The sequence below is a fragment of the Vulpes vulpes genome, chromosome 1 (genome assembly GCF_048418805.1).
Source record: "Vulpes vulpes isolate BD-2025 chromosome 1, VulVul3, whole genome shotgun sequence".
Classification (NCBI taxonomy): domain Eukaryota; kingdom Metazoa; phylum Chordata; class Mammalia; order Carnivora; family Canidae; genus Vulpes; species Vulpes vulpes.
In genome coordinates, this window is record NC_132780.1 from 20,212,048 (window position 1) to 20,237,310 (window position 25,263).

General features: G+C 43.2%; 1 protein-coding gene across 1 annotated transcript; it reads left to right on the plus strand.

The window, feature by feature from the left end:
* Positions 1-1,556: 1,556 nt before the first annotated feature.
* Positions 1,557-25,142, plus strand: NLRP2 (NLR family pyrin domain containing 2). Its single transcript, XM_025985291.2, has 11 exons — positions 1,557-1,836; positions 3,768-3,842; positions 5,699-5,773; positions 5,920-7,531; positions 9,504-9,674; positions 11,832-11,996; positions 15,105-15,275; positions 15,644-15,814; positions 17,828-17,998; positions 22,390-22,560; positions 25,004-25,142. The coding sequence occupies exons 1-11, from the start codon at positions 1,557-1,559 to the stop codon at positions 25,140-25,142; spliced, it is 3,201 nt and encodes a 1,066-aa protein (XP_025841076.2).
* Positions 25,143-25,263: the final 121 nt, after the last annotated feature.

Below are 25,263 nucleotides of genomic sequence, written 5' to 3' on the forward strand. Positions count from 1 at the left end.
TCCCTCTCTCCAGTAATGCCTTCCTTACCATATTCAATGGTCATGAAAAAGTTTTCCAGCTCCTTGGTGTAGATCTCCATTCTCCCCTTGCAGCATAAGAAAGTGCCTCTGAGTTTTGGTCAGATTGTGGGGCATCCCCACTAGAAACCTCAGAACTACTTCCTGCTTCCTGAAGTCAAATTTTGAAAATCCTAGTATAACCTACCACTGCCTTCATAATCAGAGGTCTGATCCTACTTCCTGCTTCCTGAAGTCAAATTTTGAAAATCCTAGTATAGGGATCCCTGGGTGGCGCAGCGGTTTGGCGCCTGCCTTTGGCCCAGGGCGCGATCCTGGAGACCCGGGATCGAATCCCACGTCGGGCTCCCGGTGCATGGAGCCTGCTTCTCTCTCTGCCTGTCTCTCTCTCTCTCTGTGTGACTATCATAAATAAAAAATAAAATAAATTAAAAAAAACATTTAAAAAGAAAATCCTAGTATAACCTACCACTGCCTTCATAATCAGAGGTCTGACCCTAGGCTTTGAGTCACATCCTGTGTTCCTCTGCTTCAGCGAGTGCACATGTTGAACTCCACTCAGTCCCAAGCTTTAGCACTTGTTCACTCTGCTTAGACTTTACCCCCACAGCTATCAGCTCCTTGTCTTCATGTTCTCAATGACCTATTTCCTCTGAGAAAATGTCCATACTCACATGATGCAAAATCCCCCACACTCTACTTCTCTGTCATCCTGTCTTCATATTTTTGTCACTTGTTTTTGTTTGAATTTATCTGTGAAATGTCTGCTCCCACACCCTATATGCATACCCAAATTGAGTATAAGCCCCAAGTGGGCAGAGTTCTTACCCATTTTATAGCTGTCCCTTCAGTTCTAAAATTGTTCCTGGTACTCAGTGGGAATTTTTATTTGAATAAAGGACTGCCCATGGCCACCTAATGAGTGAGTGATGACCTATTTGTTTTACAACTGGAAATCTGGTCATTTGACCTTTGGCTCAAATGCTCAACTGTTCAATGAATAGAATTTCAAATCCAGGTGTGTTGAGGTCAGGAAATGACTCTTTGTAAACAATGGTAAATTGAGAGGGTGTACCACTCAACTTCTTAGTGAGTTTCTGTTGAGATGTTTTCAACTCAAGATGGTTCTTTAGTCAAGGTCCATAAACATTAAGATAATGACATGTCAGGTGGTTCTGGAGAGCTAAAGTGGGTAGTTCTCATTAGCTCATTTGTATACCAAATTTACTAAAAGCTGACAGATGATCTGCTAGGTCCAGGAGATGTATCTGCATGGACTTCCTACACTCAGGAATTTTTACGCTCTCTAAAGGATCCCAGACTCTCAAAATGGGAACCACTGTGTCAAGACAAAAACTAAGGGAGTTCTATGTGAATTTTTTCTCTTTTTGGGAGTTGGTTCCTAAAGCAGCAGTGATAATTGCCCAGTTCTTGGCACAGAGGCAACTGTCATTTGAGGTAGGAATACTGATTCGCTCTCTTTCATTTCTTCCCTTCTTCTTTAATGCCCAAAGCTCAGATCTCTCATGTAGAACAAGATGGAACCTTCTGCACAGCTGGGTTTCAACCTGCAGCCCCTTCTAGAACAGTTTGACCAGGATGAGCTGAGCCAGTTCAAGTCCCTGTTGAGGCCCCTTTCCCTACAAGATGAATTACAGCACATCCCTGCGACAGAGGTAGAGGAGGCCAATGGGAAGCAGCTGGCAGAAATTCTTATCAACCACTGCCCCAGCCACTGGGTAGAGATGGTGACCATCCAGATTTTTGACAAGATGAACCGAACCGATCTGTCTGAGAGAGCAAAGGATGAGCTCAGGGGTAAGTAGAAACAAGCCCACATGGTGTCCTAGGAGGAAGGAGGAGTAGCCTCCAGGGTTTTTTATATGTAGGAATAGCATTGAACCTTGGAGAGGCCACCTGTCCTGAACCCAAATGCTAGACTTTTTTTTTTTTTTTTTTGTACTTATCTATCAGGTGTATTTATGTCCTCTCTTTGGGGTCTCACAACTGCCCTGGGGAGGTGGGTTATTATTTCCATTTCAGAGATGGGGACAAAAGGCTCTGTGGTATTAACAACACACCTGACATCACAAGAGCAGCTAAGCTAAGAGCCAAGTACCAAAGTCCATGTCTTCTGACGCCAAAACCTCTGTTCTTTTCATTTCATGGGATGGGTCTGCAGTCTCAGCAGGGGCGAAGATGCAGGTGGGGAATGAGCTCAGAAGGTGAGCAGTCCCCAAATGCCTAAATTAGGAGATGGTGAGGGACTCTACCCTCGTCACCCTGTGCCACCCTGAGGCACCCTCAAAACTAGAGGAAGCACATCCTCATTTCTCTGGTCCAATTCTTTCCCCGACCCTGGGCCATTAGTGGAGTGTATTGTAAACCTCTCCGTGTGAGATAAATACCCCTATTTATCTGGCAATCATGTATAATGAGGCTGTAAAAGCATTTGCAGATAAGGGTTCTAAATAAGGCCAGCTAAAGGGAGAGGAAAGCAAATGGGTGGCCAACTTCATAAAGTCTAGTGGTGTCTTCCATTCTAGCTATTTCTACTCTGTCCTGGTATTGTGTACCTCCCCTGGCCTCCTCACTCTATATCCCTTCTCCTGTCCAAGACTGCTCCCGGAGGATATTCAGGATCCCATTCTCTCATACATCCAAGATGTTAAATTATTACACACCCTCTGTTTGGTTTTTAGCTCCCACTCATGTTTCCTCATGCACACTCACAAATGAAACCCTTACCTTCCCTTCAACCAGCACTAATAGCATTTGGAGCTGGATGAAGAGCTGTCTTTTGCATTGCAGGATATTTAGCAACATCTCTTGGACCCTGGTGCTAGCATCCCAGCACCTCCACTCGTTAGAAGCTAACAGCACATTCTCTTCACTTGCAACAACCAAAAATGTCTCTAGACACTGGCAAATGTCACTTGAGTGGAGAACCATGTTTTAAGTCAGTGGTTGTCAACTTTCACTGTTCTGGGCAATCTCCTCAGGAACTTCTATATACTAATGGCCAGAACCTATCGCCAGAGACACTGATTTAGCTAAATTATCTGTGTCTCCCCTAGGTATGGGGTTCTTGAAAGCTCCTTGTGACACCTGTGTGCACCCAAGGTTTTTTAAAATCCAGGGCTCTGTTGCCTAACAGAGTGGCCACATGTGGTTAGCACATATTTGAAACATGGCTGATTCAATTCAGACATGCTACAAGACTAGAATACACACAGACTTCTAACTGCATGGTTTTATGTACTATCTCATGAGCAACTCTTAAAATGACAATAAATCGAAGTGCCAGCATTTTAGATAGATACATAAAAATTATGAAAACCAGGGTTGCAGAGATATGCTAGTCTTATAGCTGCCCAAGACACACTTCTGTCCCCTTAATAAACCATTTCTTGTCAAGCTGGACTGGGTCAGCCTTTTTCTCAGTCTTAGGGTTCCTTGGGGATTTGGAGATTATTCTGCATAAAACTCCTTGACATGGAACACTCACTGTGTGTTCTCAACTACACAGGAAGCAACCATAGGAAGCCAGAAGAGACATGTAAGCCTGAGATAGTAACTTGACACATTTTAATTTTATCTCTAGGATCAGGTTAATGTCCTTTTTATGTAACTGGGGGTTTAAGTATGAGACCCAGTTGTCAACCTGAGCATTCTTGAAGTCCTCTCTCCTAGGCAGAAGTTTAAGTACTAACATAGTTACAAGACTATAATGCCGCCTCTTTTCTCAGGGATCACCAGGACTACAGAACCAAAATGTGCAAACCTGGAAGAACCCCCAGAGCATGTAGAAGAAAAAGATTCAGGTTGGTCTTAGAACACCCAGAGTTGGAACAAGCCAAGCGACACATACCCCACCGTGTTGTGTTCTCTCCACCCCCTTTCCTTTCTGGGAGCTCCATTTCCCCAACCTCATTTTCTCCACTACTAATAGTTATCAGTTGTCTCACAGGAAATGCCTTCCTCCCTCACTTAACAACAAAGTGAGGAATGACCACTGAAAAGAACTGGAATTCTTTCAGTTCACAGAAAATTGGTGTACTGTATGCAGTTTCTCTTCAATTTTTCAATTTCAGATGCCCAGACTTTAGTAATCTCAACTCCCAGATGAGAACATTGAGATATGCTGTCAGTAGGTGACTTGCCTCAACCAGCACTGTGGTCAGTTTAATGTAAATGAATTGCTCAAGTCAGCCTGATAGTATTTTTGTCAATAGCCCTAGTGAAATACAACTTACCAATCCATAAATCTCACTCATTTTATGTGTACTACTAATTTTTAGTAAATGTACAGAGTTTTGCAGCCATCAGCACTACCCAATTTTACAATGTTTACATGGCCCCAAAAAGTTCCCTCATGTCCACATGTGGTCACTCCCTGGTCTCTGTCCTCCAATTTCAGGTGACCATTACTTTACTTTTTGCATCTCTACACTTGACTTTTCTGGATGTATGTGATCTTTTGTGTCTGTCTTTCATCACTTAGCATATGTTTTGGAAGTTTGTACGTATTTTTGTGTGTATCCCTGATCCACCCTTTTTAAAAAATATATATATATATCCATGAGAGACAGGCAGAGGGAGAATCAGGCTCCATTCAGGGAGCCTGACGTGGGACTCGATCCCTGGTCTCCAGGATCGCACCCTGGGCCTAAAGTGGCACTAAACCACTGAGCCACCTGGGCTGCCCTGATCCTCCCTTTTTATTTACAGAATCATATTCCATTGTATGGATATGCCACAGCTGATTGCCCATCATCAATGAATGGATGTTTGAAATTTTTTTCTGCTTTTTGACTACGTTACACAACACTACCATGAACCTTCATGTGCTAGTCTTGGCATACACACATTTCCATTTACCTTGAGCAGATGCTCAGGAATTGTCTGGCATTCCACACAAGCATGACATCACTTGTTTACTGAGATACTTGAGCAGCCATAATGGTTTGAAGCTCTATCTTCTAATATCCTGGTGCATATCTAGTCAAGCGGGGAAGATAGACAAGTAGTTTTGATAGATCACATTGATTTTTTAATTTATTTTTTAATTGGTGTTCAATTTGCCAACATATAGAATAACACCCAGTGCTCATCCCATCAAGTGCCTCCCTCAGTGCCCGTCACCCAGTCACCTCCCCCTACTCACCTCCCTTTCTACCACCCCTTGTTCGTTTCCCAGAACTAGGAGTCTCTCATGTTCTGTCTCCCTTTCTGATATTTCCCACTCATTTTTCTCCTTTCCCCTTTATTCTCTTTCACTATTTTTTATATTCCCCAAATGAATGAGACCATATAATGTTTGTCCTTCTCCGATTGACTTATTTCACTCAGCATAATACCCTCCAATTCCATCTACATTGAAGCAAATGGTGGGTATTTGTCATTTCTAATGGCTGAGTAATATTCCTCACATTGATTTTTTGATAGAGCAATTAGAACAAATGTTTATTGTTATAGGTCCACAGAGGAGAGGCATGTAACTTGGTTTAGAATGTCATTTGCTCTGTTCATCTCTATAAACCTATCTGTCGCACCTGCCACATGTGATATGGACAAAGAGATTAGATTCTGCACTTCATGGAACCAGCTTTAACACTGTATCTCTGATAAAAGAAATTCACATTTTTGTGTCATGCTCACTTTAATTTGTATTTTGCAGCACTTACACAAGTACAGGAAGAAGATGTCACAAATCCAGAAGAAGCAAAGGAAGGTTTGAAAGGAGAAAAGACAGGTCTGTATCCTATCTTCCTGGATGAGCTTAGTGTCAGGTAGTTCTCGATAACTTCTCTATTATCATGTTCTTACTTGACACAGGTATTTTTTTCCTAATGAATAACCAGCTATATCCTTCCTATTTCCAACCTCTTATCACTGAAGGTAAACAAGATAAGTATATAAGTATATTGAAAGAGAAGGTCCAGCAAATGTGGAAGAAGAACTTTGGGCCTGGAGCCAGTGAAAACATTCACACTGTCACCCAGAGATATGAGACACTGATCCCATTCTGTAATCCTAAAATGCTTGCAGGACCATTTCCACACACGGTGGTGCTGCATGGTCCCGCGGGTGTTGGGAAGACCACTCTGGCCAAGAAGTGCATGCTGGACTGGACAGAGGACAGCCTTGCACAGACCTGCCCCACTGCCTTCTATCTCAGCTGCAAGGTGCTCAGCCGCAAGGGGATGTGCTCCTTCATAGAACTCCTGGCCCAGAGTGCCCCAGACCTGCAGGATGCCCTTGCACAGGTCCTGACCCAGGCACAGAAACTCCTGTTTGTCATTGATGCTTTTGAGGAGCTGCGCGTGCCCTCAGGGGTGGGGGCGCTGGTGCACGACCTGTGTGTGGACTGGAAGACACAGAGGCCTGCGTCCACCCTCCTGGGAAGCTTACTGAAGAGAAAGCTCTTACCCACAGCCACCCTACTGGTCACCACACGGCCCGAGGCCCTAAGGGAGCTGCGGCTCATGGTGGAGCAGCCACTCTTCGTGGAGATCGAGGGGCTCTCAGAGTGTGACAGGAAGGCGTATTTCCTGAGACACTTTGGAGAGGAGGCTCAGGCGCTGCGTGCTTTCCACCTGATGAAGAGCAATGCAACACTGTTCCAAATGGCCGCGGCACCCACTGTGTGCTGGATGGTGTGCACCTGCCTGAAGCTGCAGATGGACGAGGGTGAGGACCCTGGCCCCACCTGCCAGACCACCACATCGTTGTTGCTGCGTTTCCTCTGCAGCCAGTTTGCGCCCGTGCGGGGCAGCTGTCTAGGGCTGCATCTCAGGTCTACTCTGCATGCTCTGTGCCTGCTGGCCACCGAGGGCGTGTGGACACAGACCTCAGTGTTTGATGGACATGACCTGCTCAGGCTGGGTGTGCATGAGTCTGACCTGCACCCTTTCCTGAATAGGAATATCCTCCAGAAAAGCAGAGACTGTGAGGGCTGCTACTGCTTCCTCCACCTAAGTGTCCAGCAGTTCCTGGCCGCTGCCCTCTACATTCTGGGGAGCCAGGACCACCAAGACCTTCCAGTGGGAAGCCCTGGCTGGGACATTGGGAATGTGCAGAGGCTCCTCTCCAAGGAAGAAGGACTCAAGAACCCCTACCTGGCCCCCGTGGGGCACTTCCTATTTGGCCTCACCAATGAAAAGAGGGCCAGGGAGCTGGGGATGACTTTTGGCTGCCTGGTGTCCACCAAGGTCAAGCAGGAGCTGCTGGAATGCAGGGTAGGGTCTCCTGAGAACAAACCCTTCTCCTCAGTGACAGACACGAAGGAGACTTTGCACTGTCTCTATGAATCCCAGGAGGAGCAGCTTGTGAAGGAAGCCATGGTCCAGGTGACAGAAGTGTCCCTGCTTTTCAAAGATACCTCCGACATCATGCATGCATCTTTCTGCCTCAAGCATTGTGAAAGCTTGCAGAAAATGTGGCTGCAGATAGAAAAGGGGATGTTTCTGGAGAATGATGCTGTGTCAGAATCAGAGGATCAGGCTGACCGGTAAGAATCCTCACGGTTCATTCTGTTAGCTTGCTTTTTCAGCCTCATCCCCTGCTGCATTAGAAACAGGGCAGAGTGTCCCCCCTCTCCCTTGGCATAGGGTCAGAATTTTCTTCTCGCCAGAATTTCTTCTGCTAGCTTGCTCTTCAAGGTGGGGAACACAATGTTCAGATTAGGGATGGGATCTTTCTTTGGAACCAGACCTTGTTTTGAGGCCTGCCTCCTTTTTTTTCTTTAGCTGAGCAATTTTTGCAAATGGCTTGACCTTATTTCAGTCCACATGTTGGTTGTCCAGGTTGCCTGTTTGTATGGGATTGTTCCATTTGGCACAACAGATGGAAAAGCATTAAATATGTAAAGTCAGAGATTGATTCAACAAGGTTTCAAAAAGCTTCACCCCATCGTGATCATGGCGAGTCCTATCATGGGCACCTCACCCAATACCAGTTACATCATGAGATGACCCCAGTCAGTCATGAGGCTTTGTTATTCTTGATGTAGGCTCAAGTAACATTAACTGAGCTCATACAGTTTCCAAATACTGTTTCTCACCTGGTGGCTACTGGAAACGTACAGTCTTTCATGTTAGGCATGAAGATCCTGGTTTCAGAAAAGGGTGCTTGTGTGGGATTAGAACTCATCTACTGGTTTATGACGTTCTCTCTTGGTCACAATCCAAGATCACTGCTCACAGTCCTATGTAGGGCACACACACACATACTGCTGTTTATCTTATCATCTCACCTCTTTCTCAACCCTAGGTCACCATCCAAAATCAGTATCTGAAATACTCATGTATATTCATGGGGCCAGAATAAAACACCCTCTTTGCTTTCCTGGTGGTTATGTCTGTTTTACATATTCCCTTAATTTTTCCTTCACATTCCTTCCCCACTTAACATAGAGCCATGAACTTGAGTTACCCCAGGAAGCATTATGACCATGACAGCTAGACATGAACACTTCACCACTTCAAAGATCACCAGCAGTCCACAGACCTTATCCCTTCATCAGTATCCTGATTTTGTTTCTTCTCTCATCCAAGTGTTTACACAGGCCCACATGCTAGTTTATCTAAATCTTTCTTCTACAGGAGGGTTGTCAAAGAGCTCCTTTGAATGAAAATGAAATTGCATAAATAGCATCCTCTTTCTATCCCATCCAAGATCCCCAAGTCAAATAGTCTCTATTTTTCTTTTTAATCTTGGTTTGGTTCTATGCAATGGCTTGATTATCTCATCTTGATAAGACACTTGCACTAACCCTACACAGATTTCTTTCCCCAGGGTATATAGACCAGACTCTTTGAAAGTCACAACTAGGTTTATCACAACTTGTCTTCCTCCTGTTGCTTCAAGTTTTACAATAAGGTCACTTATTTTATTTTTCCCCCTTTTTTAAATTTAAGTTCAATTAGCCAACGTATAGTACAGCATTAGTTTCAGATGTAGTGTTCAATAATTAATCAGCTCCATATAACATCCAGTGCTCATCACATCACGTGCCCACCTTCATGCCTATCACTCAGTCGCCCCATCCCTCCACTCCCCTCCCCTCCAGCAACCTTGAGTTTTTTTCCCCGGAGTTAAGAGTGTCTTGTGGTTTGTCTTCCTTTGATTTTTTTTTTCCCCATTCAGTTATCAATGATCTGCTTAGAGCACTGGGTGTTATACTATATGTTGGCAAATCAAACTCCAATTTAAAAATATACAAAAAAAAAAGAATTTTGGCTTATTCTAACCCTCTGTAAGATTGTTGTGCAAGAAATTTGAGTTCTTTTTCCAGTGACATGTCTTGGGTGATGAATTGTCTGATAGTGACGCTAAGTCATTAAATCATCTGACTTTTAGAGTTCTATTTACTAGGGGTGTGTGCCCAGAGCAACCCTAAATATCTTCATGATGTTGGACAAATGTTATATTTTCTCTCCAGAAATGTTTGGTAAATTCCTTCCTTTGCCTTTTCCCAACAGGTCCCAGAATGATCAACACGTGCTTCCTTTCTGGATAGACTTCTGTTCCATGTTTGACTCAAATAAAAACCTGATATTTCTAGACATCAGTCAGAGCTTCCTTAGTGCCTCATCTGTGAGGATTCTCTGTGAAAAAATAGCCTCCGCTACCCATAATCTTCAGAAAGTGGTGTAAGTAGAAGCTAACCCCTGGATGAAAACCCCTACGGCATAACCAAGCTCCTTACATTTTTAAGGCTCCATTTTTATTGGAGCAATATTTGAATTCCTTTTCCAGAACCCAACTGGGCATTCAAGACATAAGAAGTTGAGATGGTCCATACCATACATTTGTCCACTGAAGCATATGAAGTAATTTTTTCCAATGTCTTATTGTGGTATAACATAAAACTTATCTTAACCATTCTTTTTTTCTTGAAATTTTATTTATCATGAGAGACACACACAGAGAGAGGCAGAGATATAGGGAGAGAAGCAGGCTCTGTACAGGGAGCCCCATGTGGGACTCAATTCTGGGACTCTAGGATCACATCCTGGGCTGAAGGCAGGCACTCAATTGCTGAGCCCCCAGACATCCCATCTTAACCATTCTTAAGTGCACAGTTATGCACTTTAAATGTGTAAGTATGCAACCACCACCATCATCCATCTCCAGGACTCTTCAAAACTGAAACTCTGTCCCCAGTAAACAGTAATTCCCCATGATCCCTTCTCCACAGCCCTTGGCAAGCACTATTCCACTTTTTCTGATAAAGTAATTTTAATACAGTGTGAAATATGATTGGGATGACTACAAAACACTATGAGGAACATCCAGATCCTGGGGGCAGCTTTAATCCCTTTAAGACAACCATAGGACTATGTGTAAAGCAGGATTTCTCAGCCTCTGCTAACACTGGGGTTGGGCTCCTGCACATCATAGGATTTTTTAGCAGCAGTCCCAGCCTCTACCTTCCAAATGCCAGTGGCACCCACACCCTAGTTGCGACAACCTAAAATGTCTCCAGACATTGTCAGGTGTCCTGGGGGGCAGGAGGTTACAAAATCACTCCTAACTAGGAGCACCATTGGAGAGATGGTATCAGTGTGTTGTGTCCCAGGCCTGGGGCCTGGGTTGGGTGGGAATATGATCCAAAAATCTATGTAGTTGAATGAAGTTGGGAAGAAATGATGGGGTTCAGAAGCTCCAGAAAAAGGTAAGCACATAAGTTAAATACTTGTAATCAAGAGTAGAGTGTGCCCTATCCACCTATGACAGAGTCCTCCTGTGGAGCTCCTCTGTGCAGCTCATGTACTAGGGAAGTCCTGCAACCTTACACGTGGGCAGGCTGCTGGAGATGTTTAGAGAAGGAGAAAAAACATGATTTAGTCAACAAAGTAGGCTTCGGGACCAGGGAGACCTCCTCCAGACACAGATGTCCTCTTTCATAGGTTTCCTTCTCAATGCAGAGAAAGAAGGAGATGTTTATGCTCACTTGTGTTTCACCAGCTATGCAATCCTGATTCTAAATGCAAGATATTGAACAGGACATAGCACTCCTGAAATGTGCCCATTGGTAATACTTCAGGGGAAAAAAACTACCACCGTTCCTTATTTATTTCAAAAAGCCATAGAACAGCTTTTGTCTGAAACAATGTTCATGACCAACTTCTCTTTTCCAAAAGTTTGAGATCATGAAAGTATGGAACTTCCAATAGTTTCTAAAATTAGATCTCAGTCAAGCAGCACCAAGTTTCAGTTAAAGCAAAATGAGTGAGTTCTGGAGACCTAACTGTGCACTAGTGAGACAACAGTTAACAATCCTGCATTGTATACTTGAAATTTGCTAAAAGACTTGATCTCAAGTGTTTTTGCCACACAGACACAAAAAGGAAAATGGTGATTATGTGAATTGATAGGTATGTTCACTAGCTTGATTACGGGGATGATTTCACAAGGTGGTAATATATCAAAACATTAAATTACACACTTTAATATATATAGTTTGTGGGATCCCTGGGTGGCGCAGCGGTTTGGCGCCTGCCTTTGGCCCAGGGCACGATCCTGGAGACCCAGGATCGAATCCCACGTCAGGCTCCCGGTGCATGGAGCCTGCTTCTCCCTCTGCCTGTGTCTCTGCCTGCCTCTCTCTGTCTCTGTGTGTGTGTGTGTGACTATCATAAATAAATAAAAATTTAAAAATATATATATATATATATACAGTTTGTGACCACACCTCAATGGAGGTGAAAAATATGAACAAAGTTTCCAGTGTTTAAACCTGTTGCAGCCCTTTGTTCTCACGTATATATAAATGCAAGATTTCACCTTTCTTATCCTTTCCCTAGCCTCAAAAATATTTTCCCAGCAGACGCTTATAGAAACTTCTGCATTGCTTTTGGTGGTCATGAGACTCTCACGCATCTGACTCTCCAAGGAAATGACCAGAATGATATGCTTCCCATTTTGTGTGAAATCTTGAGACACCCAAAATGTAATCTGCAATACCTCAGGTATATCTCACCATCACTGAAAACTTCAGGATGTGAACAGAGTTCCTACAAGCCTATATAGCAATTTTGAATAAAGTAGGAGGGGTGGGGGAAATCCCTTATTCTGATTAGAAACTGTACTCCTCCAGGCACATGCCACAGAACAGAAAATGGGCTAGACTTTAGTTTCCCCTTGTACTGATCGTTGAGCAACCTGGGCAACCATCCACAACAGACCTGAGTCCAAAAAAAATGGTCTGAGACTGGATACCATCCTCTATCAGAGAGAATTGGTTTATGGTTTGTTTCTCCTGCCATGATTCAGAATACCAGATTCTGTCCAGTATCCTCTGTCCAGGCAAAGATACTTTGGGAGCAACAGATTTTCCTTCTCTTGGTAGTCCTCTGGGTTGAAAGATCTCCCCTTGGGATATTCTCCGCATGATTGCTCTGGTGAGGATTGTCATTACTCATCATGGGGTTCCATTGATCCTCGCTTGACCACATTTGATAATAGGAACACAGTTTAAGGTGATCTGTTGGTCTCAGATGGTGGTTCTGCCTATGCTGGTATGGTCTTGGACTATTTAATTAGGTCTTATCCCCATCAGTAGGATGGAGTATTGCACATATCCCGAGGGTTTGAGGACTGAATGAAACAAAGTCTAAGCGCACATGTATTCATTGTTGCGTTATTGATAGTAGCCACTGTCATAACTGACTATTACTAATGGCCTTCATTTCTTTTTCCTGTGAAGAATAATCAGGAAAAGAAAGTGTGCAATTTGAAGATTTTGGTCATTATCTTGTTTCTTAAGGAGTAATGGACACCCAAAATGGAAGGAGGAGACTCTATATAAATTTGGCTTATTTTATTGGAAGCCATTAGATATTCTATTGTGTTCCAATGCCTAGGTTAACTTTGGTTCCTCTATTATTTTTTAATAATTTTTTAAATATTTTGTTCATTCATGAGAAACAGAGAGAGGCAGAGACATAGGTAGAGGAAGAAGCAGGCTCCCTGCAGGGAGTCCTGATGTGGGACTTGATCCTGGGAACCCGAGATCATGACCTGAGCCAAATGCTCAACCACTGAGCCACCCAGGCATCCCTGGTTCCTCTATCATAGCTTAGACTCTGAGAGAAGAAAGTGTTTTGTTGAATTTTATTTAAGTTTAGCTTTCTGGTACATAGTCCACTTAGCACCTCATGTGAATATCAACTTTAATAAATACTCAACATGAGGGTATGACTTGTTTCCAATTTAAAGATGGAAATATAATGTTTGTCATTCTCTGATTGACTTACTTCACTCAGCATAATACCCTCCAGTTCCATTCACATTGAAGCAAATAGTGGATATTCGTCACTTCTAATGGCTGAGTAATATTCCATTGTATACATAGACCATGTCTTCTTTTGTTATGTTTTATTCCAACTTTATAAATTTTTAATTTATACCTTTATTTATAAATTTAAAAATGTTATACCTTTTGATTTATACTTTTCTCTTTTTTTCAGCTTTTTTTTTATTGGAGTTCAATTTGCCAACATATAGCATAACACCCAGCGCTCATCCCATCAAGTGCCCCCCTCAGTGCCCATCACCCAGTCACCCCAACACCCCGCCCACCTCCCCTTCCACTATCCCTTGTTCATTTCCCAGAGTTAGGTCTCTCATGTTTTGTCACCTCACTGATCTTTCCCACTCATTTTCTCTCCTTTTCTTTTATTCCCTTTCACTAATTTTTATATCCCCCCAAATGAACGAGACCATATAATGTTTGTCCTTTTCCGATTGACTTATTTCACTCAGCATAATACCCTCCAGGTCCATCCACATCGAAGCAAATGGTGGGTATTTGTTGTTTCTAATGGCTGAGGAACATTCCATTGTATACATCGACCACATCTTCTTTATCCATTCATCTTGTGATGGACAAGTTTGGCTATTGTGGACATTGCTGCTATAAACATTGGGGTGCAGGTGTTCTGGCATTTCACCACATCTGTATCTTTGGGGTAAATCCCAAGCAGTGCAATTGCTGGGCCATAGGGCAGATCTATTTTTAACTCTTTGAGGAACCTCCACACAGTTTTCCAGAGTGGCTGTACCAGTTCACATTCCCACCAACAGTGCAAGAGGGTTCCCCTTTCTCCATACCCTCTCCAACATTTCTGATTTCCTGTCAATCATTCTATGGTTTCACTCATACAGGGAATATTAAAAATAGTAAAAAGGGATTATGGGGAAAAGGAGAGAAAATGAGTGGGAAAAATTAGGGTGACAAAACATGAAACACTAAGTCTGGGAAACAAACCAAGGGGTAGTGGAAGGGGAGGTGGGCAAGGGGATGGGGCGACTGGGTGATGGGCACTTAGGGGGGCACTTGATGGGCTGAGCACTGGGTGTTATATGTTGGCAAATTGAACTCCAATTTTTAAAAAAATTCTTTTATAAAGGCCTAGTGATACCTCTAGGTCCTTGGAATTTTTTTGTTATTAATACAACCATACCAAATAATGAAAAAAATAAAGATGGAAATAAATTTTGATAAAGTTAAGTGATTTGGCCACATGTTCATATACAGTAAATGGCAGAATCAGCATTTAAAAAAAAAAAAACCCACTCGAAAGGCCATGATACACATAATGTCCCAATGAAATTCCTTTCATCCATGGTAAGAAAATTCTCTCCAGTAATAGAGTATGGGCACCTTGTTGCCTGATAGGCTTGATTGAGTGGTTTTCTAATTAAGTAGTTCTCAACATGCAGTCTCCAGATCAGCAGCAGCTACATCACCTGGGAACTTGTTAAAACACAAATTCTTGGGCCTCACCCAGATCTTCTGAATCAACTTTTGACTATGTGGCCCAGGAATCATTGAGGTGGTGTAGGACACCCTAAAACAGAAATCAGTGGATTCTGCATCTGGAGTTTCTGAGGATTTGTGTTTCTAACTGTTTGCCAGATGATGCTGATGCAGCTGGTCCAGGGACCACACTTTGCCACTGCTCTACGTAATTTATTCTAGGACATGACATAATGTGGTAGAATGAGGGGTAAACCTGGAGACTGTTATCAAGCATTTGGTTCTCACGAATGATGTGTTCCCATTCTTCTGGCAGGTTGGTATCTTGTTCTGCCACCACTCAGCAATGGGCCCATCTCTCCTCCTCCCTCAAAATCAACCAGTCCCTGACATGCCTGAACCTCACAGCCAATGAGCTCCCAGATGAGAGTGCCAAGTTGCTGTGCACAACTCTGAGACACCCAAAATGCTTCCTGCAGAGACTATCGTAAGTACTGCCTCTCTCCCTGGGAGCATCTCTTTTCCTATGTTTGGGGCCACATAGGGAAGAGCAGTGGGTAAAATCTGGATTTGCTGGACAACCCATATGGGACCTCCTACTGATGTGGACACCTGGTTCCCATTTCTGGTCCCAGGTATGTGGCTCATGCATCTTATAATTCCCTCATCCTTGTCCTTCATGATTGAGTGTTAAGCACATGATGAGAGTTATAGAGCTATAGATGCTATAGATGAGCTATAGATGTTAAGCACAAGATGAGCTATAGATGGGGCCTCTGGCCTTTAGGGACAGCCAAGAAAATTGGGTTTTGGAAGTGTTCTCACCCTCTTACCATTTGTGTGGTGCTTTGGCAGGTTGGAAAACTGTCAACTTACAGAAGCCTGTTGCAAAGAGCTCTCTTCAGCTTTGATTGTCAACCAGAGGCTGACACACCTGAGTTTGGCAAAGAACACTCTGGGAGATGATGGGGTAAAGCTTCTGTGTGAAGGCTTGAGTTACCCTGACTGTCAACTACAGATGCTGGTGTAAGTCCATGCTAGCTATTTGTGTGCATGTGCATACTGGATTCAAGTAGGACAGATGCAAGCATTTAATAGCTTCTCTGAATACCCCAAGTATGATACTGACAGATCTGATGAGACCTGGCAAGAGGATGTTAAAAAAAATGCAAGACATAGTGTCAATATTCCATAGGAATTTTGGGGATGTAGCTGATTTCCAGGGTTTTTATGCATGTTTTTAGTGCCATATAACATAAGCTCTACCTGCAACTGGCTGTAGATGGAAGGGTTTTTTATAAATTTATTTTTTATTGGTGTTCAATTTTCCAACATATAGAATAATACCCAAAGCTCATCTCATCAAGTGGCCACCTCAGTGCCCGACACCCAGTCACCCCCGCCCCTGCCATCCTCCCCTTCCACCACCCCTAGTTCGTTTCCCAGAGTTAGGAGTCTTTCATGTTCTGTCTCCCTTTCTGATATTTCCCACTCATTTTTTCTCCTTTCCAGTTTATTCCCTTTCACTATTTTTTATATTCCCCAAATGAATGAGACCATATAATGTTTGTCCTTCTCAGATTGACTTATTTCACTCAGCATAATACCCCCCAGTTCCATCCACGTTGAAGCAAATGGTGGGTATTTGTCATTTCTAATGGCTGAGTAAAATTCCACTGTATACATAAACCACATCTTCTTTATCCATTCATCTTTTGATGGTCACTGAGGCTCCTTCCACAGTTTGGCTATTGTGGACATTGCTGCTATAAACATCACAGTGCAGGTGTCCCGGCGTTTCATTGCATCTGTATCTTTGGGGAAAATCCCCAGCAGTGCAATTGCTGAGTCATAGTTTTTAGTGCCACATAACATAGGCTCTACCTGCAACTGGCTGTAGATGGAGTTATGCCAACAAGCTCATTAAAAACACTAAAATCATAGGACAAATTTTGAGAAAAGAATAGAGCTGCATTAACTATTTCTACTCAGATTCTATTCAGTGTTAACATCTCCAGTGTTCTTGCCATCTACAAAATCACCTTTGACGGTAACTGCATTTCCTATAAACTAGTTTTAACCTAGAATATGCCTTAAGATACACAGTATCCAAAAACTTACTCACTTAAAATTTCACAAAGCATTCAGTCGTGGTTGGAGAAAGGTGGAAGAAAGAATTTTACCCCACTATCTCAGCCCCCAAGCACTAAAATAGTATGAAGTTCCACCCACTCACCAGCCTTCCCCTAATAGAAGTTGCAAGCCAGGGCAAGATGGATATTCTCTGCCCCATAGTTAGGGTAGAAAGAATATGTACCACTTGTATTGATTCCCTAACTGTTTTTATAATAGTTTGTAACAAATTGTCACAAATTAAAAAGCTTAAAACAACACCAACTCATTGTCTTAAAGTTCTGGATGCCAAAAGTCCAAAATGGGTTTCACTAGGCTAAAATCAAGGTGTCTACCAGGCTGTGTTTCTTCTGAGGTCTTCAGGGAAGAATCCATTTCATGGCCTTCTACAGTTCTAGCCAGCATCCCTTGGCTCATGGCCCCTTCCTTCATGGCCAAAGCCAGCAGCATAGTGTCTTCAAATGTCCTTCTGTCTGTCTCATCACCTTTCCCCCATGCGGGCTTTGATTCTCATTCTCCTTCTTATAAGGGTCCTTGTAATTACCTTGGCTCACCTGGATAATCTCCCCACCTCCTAGATCCTTTATTCAACCATACCTGGAAAGTCCCCTTTGTATGTAACATAACATATTCACAGGGACCAGGGATTACAATATAGACATCTTTGCATGTATGGAGTGGGATTGGGTGAGTGTGGATCAGCATGTAGACACCTACATCTGGAGGGGATGGGATGGCCTATATAATTGCTTATATAGTGATTATAACTTTGCCATGATTTTATTTCCATGTCTCGTTGTCTGAAAGCTTGTCTAAATCCTGCAGCTTGAGGTCAACAACATTGGTTTTGGTGTATCTCCTCAGGGAAGACTCGGAGTTTACTTTCTTCATGTGATTGATTTCTAGGCTTTGGTATTGCAGCATAACCAGTGGTGGCTGCAATCATCTGTCAACACTTCTCCAGCAAAATTCAAACCTTACCCACTTGGATCTGGGGCTGAATCACATAGGGATTACTGGACTGAAGTTTCTATGTGAGGCTTTGAAGAACCCAATGTGTAACCTCAAATGCCTATGGTAAGTTATGTTTTTTTAATTTTAATCTGTATATGAAATAAAATATTATATAGCAAATCCCCCCAGCTCTAATACAAGAGATTGGAACAAATTTGTTTTATAAATTTATTTTTTATTGGTGTTCAATTTGCCAACATATAGAATAACACCCAGTGCTCATCCCATCAAGTGCCCACCTCAGCGCCCGTCACCCAGTCACCCCCCACCCACCTGCCCTTCCACCACCCCTAGTTCGTTTCCCAGAGTTAGGAGTCTTTCATGTTCTGTCTCCCTTTCTGATATTTCCCACTCATTTTTTCTCCTTTCCCCTTTATTCCCTTTCACTATTTTTTATATTCCCCAAATGAATGAGACCATATAATGTTTGTCCTTCTCAGACTGACTTATTTCACTCAGCATAATACCCTCCAGTTCCATCCACATCGAAGCAAATGTGGGTATTTGTCGTTTCTAATGGCTGAGTAATATTCCATTGTATAATTGTACTTCTGAATTGGCTTTCTGACATTGAATTGTAATCCAAATTTTGTAACTCTGTGGGAGAGAGGACTGTTTCTGATTCTTTTGAGGTGAATTTTTCCTTCTAGTCATTTTGCTTAGTGCAGAGTGGCCAAAAACAAGTTGTTTTGGGAAAAGGAGAAAAAGAGAGAAGAGAAAAAAGAAAGAAGAAGAAGAGGAAGAGAAAAAAAGGGGGAAGCAAATAGAAAACAAAATACAAGGGGGAGTATCCTCTGATTCTATATACTGTAAATCCCTCGACTTCCCCTGGAACTTTCCAGTGCTGCTTGGTCAATAACTTGCTTTTCCCCTGTCTGTCTAGCTGGTCTTCTGGGGGAGGGGCCTGCTATGCTGAGTCTCAGGTGTGAGCACCTGGGGGAGCTGCTCAGTCCCCTGCCTGGTGCCCGACTCAGTGAAAATTGTTTAACCTGTTTATCCCGTGAGGCCACTGTGAAGCTCAGTGGGGTTGTTTATCCTGTGAGGCCCCAGGAGGAACAACAACAGTGGAGGCGGCCAGCTCTCCAGCTCTGGAGTCAGCTCCTGCAGTAACTACCAGAGCTCTCAGTCTGCAAGGGCCTGGATGCTCCCGGGGCGGGGGCAGCTGATCTGCACCGGGCACCCGGTGGCAGGAATGTCTTTGCTGTCCTGTGCCCTCCTGGCTTCTGCCTGTCCCAGGGGGCGGGGGGGTTGGGAAGTGCCTGATCTTGGGCTGTGTCCCTGGCACCCTGGGCTCCGGGGCCTGCGCTGCTGGAATCACGCCTCCGCATGGAGGCTCTGCCCGAGCCCCTCCGAACTGCTCCTGGGTCCAGCCAAGCATGCGCTGCAGCCCTTTAGGGAGCTCGGCCGTGGTGTGTGGTGCCCAGTGGTGCCCAGTGGCAGGAGAGTTCTTGCTGTCTTGTGCCCTCCCCGCTTCCACCTGTCCCTGGGGGAACACAGGATCTTGGGTTTTGTCGGCTTTGTGCCATGGGGTCAGGGCCTGTGCTGCTGGAATCCCGCTCCCGGGGTGCGTGGCTCCCGAAGGCAGCAGGGCACAGACACCTCCGTCTGGAGCCCCCGCCTAACCAAGTGGCTTCTCCCAAATGTCCGGTGGGCTGTGCTCTCCAGATCTTTGCCGAGATCAGTCCACATTTTGTGGTGCACTTTCCCTGGGCGCACTGCTACTAGTGGCTCTGGGAAACTGAAGGCTTCACTGTTCCTCCTGTGATTCTGCCCAATTTCCCTGCTAAACACTTTTCTGACTGGAAAGAATCCAGTGCAGATTTTTAAAATTTTTGCTTCTCTGGGACTGGGCTTTCCTGTCCTGGAGGCTTTGGTTGCCCAGGTTTACTTTAGCCTGGCTCTTCATGGTGCCCCTCCTCCACTTGATATTTAGTTATCTATCTATCTATCTATCTATCTTTTATTTATTTATTTATTTATTTATTTATTTATTTATTTATTTATTTATTGCTAGAAGTGAAAACCCTTCTCTCTGTAGCATTCAGGCTGTTCTCTCTTTAAATCTCAGGTAGAATTTGTAGGTGTTCAGGATGTTTTGAAAGTTATCTAGGTAAGTTGGTGGGACCAGGTGAGTTGAGGACCCCTATTCTTCTGCCATCTTGCCACACACCCCCAGAAACTTCTATTTTTAAACAACAAACAAATCTCTCAGCAAATAGTATTCTCACATTTTTTTAAAAGGAATTATGTGAGTTGACAGATGTGTTAATTAACTTGATTGTGGTGATCACAGTGTATACCTATATTAAATCATCCTTGTATGCCTTAAATACATACAACTTTTATTTGTCAATTATAGGTCAGTAAAGCTGGGGGAGAAAATTCACTAGAATAGTTAAAGGAATAGCTTCTAGTCTAGGTCATCTCAAGGTAACCTATGGACCATGTTAAAGATGCAACACTTATGGTATCAAGAAGGAATGGCTGCCTCAGATCCCAGCCTCTAGAGTGGTAAGAATTCAACACTGCAGAAAATGTCACCTCCACAAGCAGATAAATGGCCTCAACTCAGTTCTGCCTCACGATCCTGCATGAGTTAGGTACCATCATTCAGACACACTTGAATCTGGAACTTTACCTGTAAAGAAGCTTGCTTTCTGGCCTCTACATCACAAGAAGGTAAGGCAGAGTCATGGTGTTTAACCTCTACCACGTACTAGAAATGCTTGCAGCTTTGAGAATCCTGACACCCAGGCTGTACCTCAGACCTCTGAAATTGAGAGCTCCACAAGTAAGACCCAAACAATAGTATTTGTAAAGTTCCCATCACGAATACAGTTTGCATTGGTGAGGATGCCAACTGAATAAATCCTAGAGCTCACAGGTGGGAAAATTCTGGTTGTTACCATTCATGGCAGGTGCCTGTTTGCAAGAGGGTGGTGATGTTAATGATGGCAGGGAGGATGCTCTCTCAACCACACATGCATACTGGCATGGGGAAGTATCTAGTGAGCTGTGACTTCCCGATGGCATAAGCTGCTTTGCATTTTAGGAAATGGAGTTGGTTGTATCCATCAGAAATGTTGGTTATGATAATGAAATATGTTTGTGTGTTATTCGGGGTGCCAGGAAGTATGCTAAATGTTTGATGTTACGTTTAGCCTCTTCTAAATCCTAGGGAATTCTTTTTTTTATGATAGTCACAGAGGGAGAGAGAGAGAGAGAGAGAGAGAGAGAGAGAGGCAGAGACATAGGCAGAGGGAGAAGCAGGCTCCATGCACCGGGAGCCCAATGTGGGATTCGATTCCGGGTCTCCAGGATCGCGCCCTGGGCCAAAGGCAGGCATTAAACTGCTGCGCCACCCAGGGATCCCGGGAATTCTTTTTCTTTTTTTTTAATAATAAATTTATTTTTTATGGGTGTTCAATTTGCCAACATACAGCATAACACCCAGTGCTCATCCCGTCAAGTGCCCCCCCTCAGTGCCCGTCACCCATTCACCCCCACCCCCCGGCCTCCTCCCCTTCCACCCCTAGTTCGTTTCCCAGAGTTAGGAGTCTTCATGTTCTGTCTCCCTTTCTGATATTTCCTACCCATTTCTTCTCCCTTCCCTTCCAGAATGAAATCCTTAATTCCTTCTTTCAGATGTCAAATCCAAGCCTTTTTAAAATCTGGCTACCACACTTGACGGGATGAGCACTGGGTGTTTTTCTGTATGTTGGTAAATTAAACACCAATAAAAATTAATTTTAAAAAATGTAAATAAAATAAAATCTGGCTACCATCTTCCTGATATCTAGAATCTGTTTTCGTACCCTTACATCTCCTGGTAACTTCTGGGTTGTTGTATAGCCCACAGCCTGGTCTGTATCTGCCATCTCTACTCCCCTACAGTTTTTCAACTAAGCACTAAGAATAACTCCTAAGGTGCAACTCTTGTCATGCTTCTGGTCAAAATCTCCAGTGGTTCCCCATCTCATCCCAAGTAAAATCTGAAGTTTACAATGGCCTAAGGGCCTTTTGTGAGATGGCTCCCTCTTATCTGTGACCTCATCTCTTACAACCCTCCCTGGTTCACTCTCAAGCTGGCTGCCTTGATACTGTTTTACATGATAATCCTCCATGACCTCAGGACCTTTGCATAAGCTATTTCTCTGCCTGAGGAGCTCCTACTCCAGATCTCTCTATGGTTCATTCTCTTCACCCCTGAGGTCTTCCTATTGACCTATAGGTCAACTATTGTAGTGAGCATCCCCCAATTCTCCTTTTGCCTTTCATGACCCTTATTGGATATGGCACACCACGTATATCTGTTTCCTATTAGCACATGAGCTCAGAGGTAAGAGACTTCTGTTGTTCCCTGTTGGATCTCCAACACCCAGGCATATGTCTGGCATATAGGATGGTATCAGTAAACATTGGTTGAATGACCTAATTTTGTGTCTCCCCTATAGGTTGTGGGGATGTGCCATCACTCCTTTCAGCTCTGAAATCCTCTCATCTGCCCTTGGCAGAAATCAGAGCCTGGTCACACTGGACCTGGGCCAGAATTCCTTGGGGTATAGTGGAATAAAGATGCTGTGTGATACCTTGAAACTTCACTGTTCCTCCCTCCGAACACTCAGGTATGATCCTCCTGCTGTTCAGTGTTTTTCCTCCATGATGGTAGGTTTGCAAGGGGAGCACAAACCACAGGAATTGTTGTAGGCAACTACTGATAATATTCAGCCTTCATCCATTAATGTTTGGTCACCTGATAATTCTCCCATTGGTCTCTTCTGTTGCTTTAGCCGGTAAGATGAGCCAAAGGAGGGATGCCTGGGTGGCTCAGCGGTTGAGCACCTGCCTTCAGCCCAGGGTGTGATCCTGAAGTCCTGGGATCAAGTGACACATCGGACTCCCTGCATGGAGTCTGCTTCTCTGCCTATGTCTCTGCCTCTCTCTCATTATGTCTCTCATGAAAAAATAAATAAAATCTTAAAAAAAAAAAAAAAAAAAGATGAGACAAAGGATGAGACCCAAACCTAGTCTGAACTCAAGAATCTGGACTAGGACTTCTCTCAGAGAATGGAGAGTTATGGTGGCCAGCCATTGTCATGTTAGGAAAATCAGACTGCAGCTCTCCTGCAGTATTCTGAAAAAGAGTTTGTGTTGGGGTTGTATTAGTTACAGAGGTCTAGCAATTGGTCCACCTTAAAGGCATGTTCTGTGGAGTGAGTCCACTGTTGAATGAAAGGAGTCTGTTCTCTGTTGTTCATCAAAGCAAGTTGCTATTGACCTGTGTTGTCTACTTGCTACCATGGCAACAAAGAACAGTACAACTTTTCTTGGTCTAACCCAAGCTTGCTTAAATACTCAGATGCAAAAAAAAACAAACAAACAAAATACTCAGATGCAATGTAGACAACCAATGGCTTGAAATGATAATTATGTAGAAGGAACAGATTATATATGTACTCAACAGATAGCTTGCTAGTCAAAAGAAGGGATTTATAGACTCTGACATTTGTTTCTGTGTTTAGCCCCTTTTTGGTGAGCTAGTCCTCTCACTTTATGTAATGTCAGTGACTTTTAATCTAGGTGTAAAGCCCTAGAGACAATATTGTAGCTGTTTCTTTAGATGTTCTTTCCTGAGTCTTTGAATCTCAAAATGAGCCATTCAAGGGCAGCGGCGGGGGCGGGGGGGGGGGTGCTTCCTGAATCACAGATCCTTTACAGGCATGAAAATCCTAGATTCAGAATTTGATTTTTAGTTCTTTGACTTTTTCATCTACCCCGTATCCTTCTAAGATATTCTTTTAAGTTAACTGGAGTCTTTTCCTCTTGCTTGGAATCAAAGAGCCCTACCATCATACCTCATTCTTAGTCTTGGTGTGGTTCACACCCTGTTTCTGATTCCTTTATCACTTGACCAGACACAAATTGACTATAGGAACTAATCCTGTGCTTCTACAGCAGACCATGACCAACCTCCAACAATCACAAATAGACACAATTGCATCTGACCTTGGAGGGTCATGTTGAAAATATTTTGAAGCTCGTTGGTCCTTACTTTAAGTGAAGTTATTTTTATTGTGATTTTGGTATATGTAAACATTGTAACATTATCACCATAATCAAGCTAATTAATCATCCATCACTTCATATAAGTTACCTTTTGTGTATACATGTGTGTGGTGAGAACACTTAAGATCTACTATCCTAGCAAGTTTCAGGTATACTTGTCAGTATTATTGTCACTGTGCTATACATTAGACCTCTGGAACTTATAACTGAAGGTTTATTGTGTGGATATTTTATGAATCTTAAACAGCAAAACAAAAATTCATTAATATTCTAGCAAAACCAGGACAGCTGGCTGGCTCAGTCAGTAGAGCATGTGCTCTTGATCTCAAGGCCATAAGTTCAAGCCCCACATTGGGTGTAGAGATTACTTTAGAAAAAAAATATGTATATATACCCTAGCAAAACCAGAACTATAATGCCATCAAGAAACATCACAGCTAATATCTTCAATCTCTTACTTTTATACATATTTTGCTTTAATTATTCCCTCTTGCTTTGTCCTCACCCTGTTCCCCATCTCCATATCACAGAGATGAATACCAAAAGGTGAATTCCACAAATGAGGCTGCTATTATCACAAGTCAAATAAAAGGTATTGGTCAGCTATATCATGTAGCCAAGGGGGGACAAAATCTGGTCTGACTTCCTTGGTTCACGTGTGTGTGTCTTGTCCTGGGTCCATGAAATAGAAGTTACCAAAGGGAGCTGTGTAGTAGGCAGGTATTAGAATTAAATCCTGGATGTATCAATCAATTCCATCTCTCCAAACATGATACGAGATCACCCAAGATCATCCAACCATGCAAAAGCATTACAACATTAACCTGGTATTCTCTCTTTCCCTACCAAATCAATATGGGACCCTGCTTTGCAGCATACAGTAATCAGTAAATATTGCCCCTGCCCCTGCTCTAAAGTATGAGACTTGCAGGCACTTGGGCATTTGGAATGAATCTCCTTGAAGCAACAAGAAACCTTCCTTTTGTCCCATTGTAACTCCAGGTTGAAGATAGATGAATCTGATCCTCGAATCCAGAAGCTGCTAAAAGAAATCAAAGAATATGACCCACAACTGACCATCGAGAGTGATGACCAAGATCCAACCAATAACCGGCCTTCTTCACATGACTTCATTTTCTGAATCCCCTGGACTTATTTCTTCCCAAGTAAAATCCAAGATCATCAACATGATGGTGAACTTCCTCTGAGCCCTCTCAGTGATGTTATGTGCTGGGCCAGATGTTACTGTATCCCTGGTTGTG